The sequence below is a fragment of the Bidens hawaiensis genome, unplaced genomic scaffold (genome assembly GCF_021521415.1).
Source record: "Bidens hawaiensis isolate Kalapana, Puna unplaced genomic scaffold, B.hawaiensis_p1.1 tig00038020_1, whole genome shotgun sequence".
Taxonomy (NCBI): Eukaryota; Viridiplantae; Streptophyta; class Magnoliopsida; order Asterales; family Asteraceae; genus Bidens; species Bidens hawaiensis.
The window spans coordinates 88,028-97,053 of NW_027505517.1; the positions used below are offsets into that span (position 1 = coordinate 88,028).

The window sequence follows — 9,026 nt, forward strand, 5'->3', positions numbered from 1 at the left end:
CTGATTTGCAATTTCTTGTAGATGTATTATTTTTTGAACCTCTGTCTCACTTTGTTTTGATCTTGGGTCTAGGTGTAACAATGATGGCACATACCATGATATATCTCTTTCTTGCTTTTTCATTTCTCCCCCTAATGTCGGGAACATTGTCTCGTTAAAATGACAATCAGCAAAACGTGCTGTAAATACATCACCTGTTAAAGGTTCAAGGTATCTTATGATGGAAGATGTTTCATATCCAACATATATTCCCAACCTTCTTTGGGGACCCATTTTTGTGCGTTGTGGTGGTGCAATAGGAACATACACAGCACAACCAAAAATTCTAAGATGAGAGATATTTGGCTCATTTCCAGAAACAAGTTGTGTGGGAGAGTATTTATGATTTGCACTTGGTCTTACGCGGATTAAGGATCCAGCATGCATAATTGCATGACCCCAAATAGAAACAGGGAGTTTTGTCCTCATTATTAATGGTCTAGCTATTAGCTGTAGGAGTTTGATCAACGACTCGGCTAAGCCATTTTGTGTGTGTACATGAGCAACAGGGTGTTCTACAACAATCCCCACAGACATGCAATAATCATCAAAAGCATGTGATGTAAATTCTCCCGCATTATCAAGCCTTACTCTTTTAATGGTATAATCCGGAAAATGTGCACGTAATTTGATAATTTGAGCAAGAAATTTTGCAAAAGCAACATTACGACGAGTCGATAATAAAGAGATATTAGACCATCTGCTGGATGCGTCTATTAAGACCATGAAGTATCTAAATGGTCCACATGGTGGATGAATTGGTCCACATATGTCACCTTGAATTCTTTCAAGAAACATTGGTGTTTATTTATCGACTTTTAATGGCGAAGGCCTTGTAATTAATTTTCCAAGAGAACAAGATGTACATTGAGGCGTTTTATCTATTTTGTGGATCTTTTGACCTTTCAGTGGATGCCCATGTGTATTTTCAATGATCCTTTTCATCATTGTGGATCCTGGATGGCCTAATCTGTCATGCCATAAGTTTATGATACCAGAATCGCAACAATTTTCTTTGACTGCCATATGTGCTTGAGGCACATTTATATATGTATAATGCAAACCAGAATGGAGCATTGGCAATTTTTCCAATATTAGATCTTTGCTTATGATATGCAAATATTTTTCATTACTAACAGTCCTTGACTGAGTATCATATCCATTATGATATATGTTTCTGAAACTCAACAAATTTCTTGTTGATTTTGGTGAAAATAAAGCATTTTCTATTTTGAGCTTTGTACCATTTGGTAATGCTAAATTAGCTTTTCCCACTCCTTCTATCAAGTTTGTAGGACCTGATATTGTATTGATGATCCCTTTTGTTGGTTTCAGTTTATAAAAATATTTTTTAGATCTAAGTATAGTATGCGTGGCTCCACTATCCGCTATACATATATCTTCTTCATTTGTTTGATCTTGTGCTCCGGTGATTTTCATTTTAAATCTTGAAAAATATTAAGAAAAAAAATAAGTGTATAACGAAGACATATGATATTTTAATAAGAACTTTATTTAATTGAAACACAAGTAGTACATGAAAGAGGAACTACATAATTAAAGATAATGAGAACACACTTAATAACTGCATCTAATTATAGTAGTCAAGCAACTTTGTTTCAAAGTTCTACCCCAAAGTCTTCAACGCTCAGCTCAGCATTGATATTATTAAAGTTATCAACATGTTTCACTTCTTTCTCTTTTCCTTTTAGAGAGACTTGGTACAGTTCACACAGATGTGGAGCTGTGCGACAAGCCTTTGCCCAGTGGTTTGTACTTCCACATCTAAAACATGAAGTGCCATTGTTTTCGGACCTACCAGCTTCATTCCATTTATTTTGGTGGTTGGAATTGGTATTGTGTGGGACATGTTAATTATTGGCTCTCTGGTTACGACCACGACCACGACCGTAAGAGTTATTGTTCCATTTGAATGGATGCTTACGATCATTAAAATGCCTTTTGTCAAAATGACCACGTCCACGTCCACGGCCTCGTCCTCGACTTTGTTCCCATTTATGATCAGAATTTTTATGAGAACATTTGTGAGCAACATGTGCTTCTGGTATTGCTAATGAACCCGTGGGACGAGATTGATGATTTTTCATCAATAATTCATTATTTTTCTCTGCTACAAGGAGTAATGCATTTAGATCAGAGTATCTCTTAAAATTATGCAAACGATAATGTGTTTGCAAGTTTATATTTGATGCATGAAACGTGGAGAAAGTTTTCTCTAACTTTTCTTCCTCTGTTACGGGATACCCACAAAATTCTAGCTTTGAACAAATTCGGTATAAAGCAGAGGTGTAATCATTTACCCTCTTAAAATCTTGGAACCTAAGACTGTTCCATTCATCTCTAGAAGTAGGAAGTAAAACTTCCTTTAGATGACCGAATCTGCTTTTACAACGGTTATATTACCGTTTATAACGGTAACATTACCGTTTGTGTGTATATATATAATATATAATATTAATTATTTTAAAGTAAGATAATAAATAAGATATTAAATACAGTTTATTTTATAAAATATATATAATTAGTATGCACAATAATAAGAATAGAATTTTTAGTGTAAATAAATGTAACTTCTAAATGAGATATTAGTGTGCATATATAAATAAAAGTTAGAATAGTTATCAAATTTTAATAACAATGTTTATACACATTATTGCTATTACTCAGTATATTAGTTAGTATATGTATATGCATAGATATATATCTAATGTACATAATTAAAGAAGTGTTTATGATGCTTATGTAGATACCTTTGTGTCTATTACCTTTCTTGGTTAGGATATAAGCAGCTCGTACTGATAACGTGTTATAATATTAGCTCTAATTATAACAAGATTATTGAAGTAATAATTGAACTTTATTATATCTAAGAGACAAGAGAGTGAAGAGATATATGTGAATTGTTAGTTCTACCGGGATGGATAACTTCGTTACAAATACATGCTATTTATAATATCAAATCTACTATTCAAAAGTAAATCTACCGACAATCTCAACTATTATATTTCATTTGGAATGTTCGTGTGACTAAAGATGTTTGACAAATGTGTCATCCATCAATAATGTTATGGCATTCATCAATAATTCATAACATAACCATATATATAAATATATTGGCGATTATAATTAATAAAAAAGCTAAATGGTGTAGATGGTAAATTTACCACCCAACATACATGTTTCAAATTTTGGCCAATTTGCTTTCACATCTTTTTATGCAGACTTCTGTGCCCCCCTCCCAACACAAAAGCAAAAGTCATTCAACCACACATCCCTGTTCTGGTCCTCCCTATAACTTACCCAAATTACCAAATTGCCCTTCCAAACATAAACTTACAAAAATTAACCTTCCAATATATAAAACTGTCAAATTACCACCAAAATATCCACCATTTCATTTCTCACTCTATTAACAACACCCTGTACACTTTCACTTATTCCCAAACTCCCTATAACCTTCTTTTTTTTTTTAACTTTTCATTTTCTTCACATATTCATTCCTTGCTACCCACAAAAATTTCAAGGAAAACAATTCAAGAAAATAACACATAACAATAATAATCCAATCCCCCCTCACCCAACATGTACACAAACAACCGGTGACCCGACTCCGTTCCAAGCTTGTTGACTTTTCAACAAGTCAACACGAACAAATGACGAGCAAATGGTTTGATTGAATCTTTTATCAGCCGAACCGAACGATCATCTGTCTTCAACAAAGATTCTGCCTATGAAATCACGAAACCGTTTGGAATAAAGCTTTGGATCCACAGCCGAGATGGACGTTGGGTCCGCTTGTAAGGATTTGTATGCATGTTCAAGCTTCTTGCTGATATCGTAATCTTGTAAAATGTCGATGATTCCAAAGTAGAGAACTACCTCGTATGTTTCACCGGTTCTTGAAGGTGTCAACAGGTTGAATCCACCAGGGGTATATTGGTCAAAATCACTCCTCCTGCCCATTCTCTCCGCTCTAGCTGGCATATTTGCTCCCAATCTGATCAACGGTTTCCTAATAAAGAAATATAACACTTTTTTATTAAAAAAAATACCAATGTAGTAACAACCATGTATGTAGATAAAGTCAAACCATCACCCATATGCCATATGGATCATGTATATTTTATTTAAATGATTATATTTGGCAAATTTGACAAAATATAAATTTAGATGATTTCAACCATTACCCACCCATATGCCATATGTACCAAATATAACATCTAAAAGAGTATTTTTGGCAAAGCCAAAGCCAAAGCCAAAACATGAGCATATGTCAAGAAATGGAATTAGAAAGCCATAATAACACTATATATATGAATTTAGATGATATTAACCATGACCCATATGACATATGGATTAAGAATATCATTTAAAAGACTATTTTTGACAAATTTTTTTATTAAAAAAAATACCAATGTAGTAACAACCATGTATGTAGATAAAGTCAAACCATCACCCATATGCCATATGGATCATGTATATTTTATTTAAATGATTATATTTGGCAAATTTGACAAAATATAAATTTAGATGATTTCAACCATTACCCACCCATATGCCATATGTACCAAATATAACATCTAAAAGAATATTTTTGGCAAAGCCAAAGCCAAAACATGAGCATATGTCAAGAAATGGAATTAGAAAGCCATAATAACACTATATATATGAATTTAGATGATATTAACCATGACCCATATGACATATGGATTAAGAATATCATTTAAAAGACTATTTTTGACAAATTTTTTTATTAAAAAAAATACCAATGTAGTAACAACCATGTATGTAGATAAAGTCAAACCATCACCCATATGCCATATGGATCATGTATATTTTATTTAAATGATTATATTTGGCAAATTTGACAAAATATAAATTTAGATGATTTCAACCATTACCCACCCATATGCCATATGTACCAAATATAACATCTAAAAGAATATTTTTGGCAAAGCCAAAGCCAAAACATGAGCATATGTCAAGAAATGGAATTAGAAAGCCATAATAACACTATATATATGAATTTAGATGATATTAACCATGACCCATATGACATATGGATTAAGAATATCATTTAAAAGACTATTTTTGACAAATTTTAGTTTAAAAAGTCAGAGTCAAAACGCAAACATCCGTCAAGAAATGCAATTAGATGACAATAGAAACACTTTTGAATGAATTTAGAAGATACCAACCGCTACTCGTATGCCATATGGATCAAGAAGAGCATTTACAGGATAAAGTCAAAGTCAAAACCGAAACATGAATATGTGTCAAGAAATACAATTAGAAGACCATAAAAATACTTTATATGTTAATTTAGATAGTATCAAGTATCAACCATACCCATATGACATATGGATCAATAAGAGTACTTCAAGGATTAAATGTGGCTAATTTAATAGATAAGGTCAAAGTCAAAGCTAACACGAATAGGTGTCAAGAAACACAATTAGAAGACAATAATAATACTTAGACATGAATTTAGGTAAAGTCAACGACTACCCATACGCCATATGGATCAAGAAGAGCATGTCCAGAATTGTTTTTGGCAAATATGACAAGAAACGGTCAAAGTCAAAGGCAAAAACAGGAACATGTGTCACGATATGCAATTAGAAGACCATAATAATACATAAGAGGTCCCCACGAACAAACCTTGTCTAACGAAACTACATCAAATTATAAATTTCCCAACTACCATAATCAAAACACCATTATTAAAAAACGGTTGTCAACTTAAAAGACCATTAAAACTTATCAACCACCAATGCAATGTCACAATTATAAGCCAATTAAACCGAAAATTCAATGAGAAAGTTATAAAATTTAATTTAGACATGTGACAACACGAAAACATACCGGCCAGACAAAACACGATCCATGTCTTGTAATTCTGCTTCAAGAAACCGACATCCTCGCATAAACTTTTCATTTTGGTATGAATCACTCTTTCCTAAAATGGCATTAATTAATTATAAGCACTAAATATAATTATAAAAAAAAAACAATTACCATTTCTCAATAAAAATGGTGATAATCCCATTTTGTCACCGGTATTATCTTGGCGAAAGTGCATGCCAACTAAAAGACTATAATCCATTATTTTCTCAGCCTCTAAAAACTCACAATCTCGGTTTATTTGTCTGAAAACACATAAAACAAACAAATATGCAAGCTAAATGAGTTAATATAATCCGCATAAAGCTGAAAACTAATAAATTATACTAACTTGATTAGTTCTTTAAACCAATTTTCTTGAAGACGAAACACATAGTTGAGGTCAAGATCTTTAAGTGTGGTGGTTTCGTCGATTTCTTCCTCGGGTTTATCGGTTGTGCGCCCGTGAGATGATCCTTTAAGATCGAATCTTCTATGGATTCGATACTCGGAGCAAAATAGATTCCCCATAACAATAAACCGAGTCTACATGACATTAAAATAGAAACATTGTAATCACTTGCAAAACCAAACTCCAAAAAACCCTAAACCATTCAAACCGCATATTAAATTACCTTAACGCCACCGACAGGTTTGACACAATGGACACCAAAAAACTTTGTGACGAGAGAATTCTCGTAACGACAAACGTGCTGGTAATAACTTGGCAGCATTTTAATTAAAACCTGATATCAATCAAGATCCAAACTTTAGTTTCAAACAAAAATGCACCAAGTGTTGAATTATGAGAAACAATCAATCAAGATCGAATATCTTAACATATACCTTGACTTCTGACTTTTTAACAGTTTTGATCATAAACCGATCGTCCTGCGTTAAATAAAAAAAGCTCCCACTTTTCCCAGGTGACGAAAGCTCACGAAGCGCATCATTCCCACAAATTGCTAACATATAATCAGCAGGATCCACTTGAAACAACTCGCGCAAACGTCTAAATACATTAACAATTCATCAACAAAATAGAAACATTAATAACAAATTCAATATTCAAGCAGCTGAATTAAACTTAAAAATTACCTAAACACAATCGGACAATAATCTTTCCACCGAAATTCTCCCGATTGATGCGGTGGCGTAAGCTTCGTTCCTTCCGGTGGAAACCGAGTCCAAAATTTTTCTTTTGGGTCAAAATCAGTCGTCTTTAGGTCTCGTATCACCGAAGCATGTTTCCCAACAGAATACCTATAACAAACCATAAACCTTCATCACTCACACACACAAATTATTCGAATTCATAAAATTGTTCAACAAATGAACTTATTTTACCTGATACCCAATTGGAGATTCAGCATCAAATCATAATTCTTATGCCCTTTCGAAATCATCTGTCCGGGCTTCTTCGCCTCACTGCCATTAAAACAACACGGGTTCCTCCGAAACTGCCTGATCTCATGCCCACCCAACCCCATGGAATCCCTATACAACATCGTAGCCTCTGCATTATCAATAATATCACAAGTAATATCCCCAGCTTCACCATCAGACTCCCAAATACAAATCCTCGGAAAACTCCTTTCGGTTAAACTCCCTCGAGATCCATCGACCGACGACCGCTTTCGCCCCGTCGAAACCGAAAACCCATCATCCAAAAATGGCGCAGTAAGCTTATGACTAAACCCTAACTTATTATTATTGCTATTATTATTATTATTATCGCCTGGGTAAAATGTTCCGTTAAGGTTATCATCATTTCCGCTAGTCCAGTTACCGACATAACACCCGCCGTCGGGCCACGTGTATATCCCGTCACCTTTCAGAACACCATTCTCCCAATTCCCGTCATAACGGTTTCCGTTAGCCCAAATAAAAACACCCCTTCCGTTAATAACGCCGTTCCTCCACTCACCAACATACTCATTCCCGTTCTTCCAAACATAACGGCCGTTACCGTCTTGTAAATTCCGCCGCCACGTGCCATCGTAGTAATCGCCGTTACTGTAATGTTTAACGCCGTAGCCGTGTTTCCGGTCAGCCAGCCACGCGCCGCGGTACGTGTGGCCGTCGAATCCGGTGAAGGTGCCGGAACCCTCCATCCGGCCGGACTTAAACTCGCCTTCGTAGGTGGCACCGGACGGCCACGAGAACCTACCCTTGCCGGAAGCTTTCCCGCGTTTCCACTCGCCTTCGTACATACAGCCGTCGGACCATAAGTACTTACCGGATCCGTGAGGTACGTTGGCGGAGAAGCTGCCGATGTAGAGATCGCCGTTTTTTAAGCGTTTTTCTAGGGTGGTTGTTGGGGTCACACGGCGGCCGGAGGTGGAGTGAGATCTGCTCCGGTGGGTGGAGACTAAAGAGTCAGTTTCGTCGTCGGATTTCTTCTTTTTGGTGGTGACATTGTCTGATAAGGATGATAATATTATTTGCTCCGGCATGGTTTTGGAATGTGTTAAAAACCCAGAAGAAATGGTGAAGGAATTGGTTGCATTGAGAGAGAGAGAGTAGAGTAAATGGGTAAAATCTGGAAGAGAAATAAAGTGCAGATTATTATTATTATTAATAATATTATTATTGTATGGAGAGAGAGAGAGAGAGAGTAAAGAGAATCGTCGTGGATCCGGCGTTTGTTAATGTTGTTGTTGCATTGGAAAACGTTAAGGGTTTGGTTAATATGATTTATGCCTTACGTCGTCGTTTTATGGCATGTATTTTTGGAATTAATCACACAAAACCTTATCATTATTATTTACTTTTTTATTACATGTTAATAATCATCTTTCACTTTGGGACTTGGGGTAAGTTACAAAACCAGTCCCTCAATTATATGTGTATTTAGTTTTGTATGTTTTTCATGGTATGATACATGAGATCAGGTGTTATGGGGCTTTAAAGTATGAAGTCACGGAGGAGGCATTTGGCGACAACATGACAACATGCTTGGTGTGAAAGGGTGTTGCTCGTATATTCGTGACCACCATAGCGGCGGGTGTCGCCTCTATTTTGACCTCATCATTGTTCCTCATGTAAATTATATAACGTCACCTTATTTTAATTCATCAATA

At 35.2% G+C, this 9,026-nt stretch overlaps 1 protein-coding gene across 1 annotated transcript; it reads right to left on the reverse strand.

Moving 5' to 3' along the window:
• Positions 1-3,265: 3,265 nt before the first annotated feature.
• On the reverse strand, positions 3,266-8,399 carry LOC143613695 (phosphatidylinositol 4-phosphate 5-kinase 1-like). Its single transcript, XM_077087334.1, has 8 exons — positions 7,291-8,399; positions 7,042-7,206; positions 6,790-6,955; positions 6,579-6,689; positions 6,296-6,489; positions 6,079-6,209; positions 5,926-6,019; positions 3,266-4,072 (listed from the first exon to the last, which is right to left on the reverse strand). Exons 1-8 carry the CDS (start codon positions 8,397-8,399, stop codon positions 3,763-3,765), a joined length of 2,280 nt encoding a protein of 759 aa, XP_076943449.1. The 3' UTR covers positions 3,266-3,762.
• Positions 8,400-9,026: the final 627 nt, after the last annotated feature.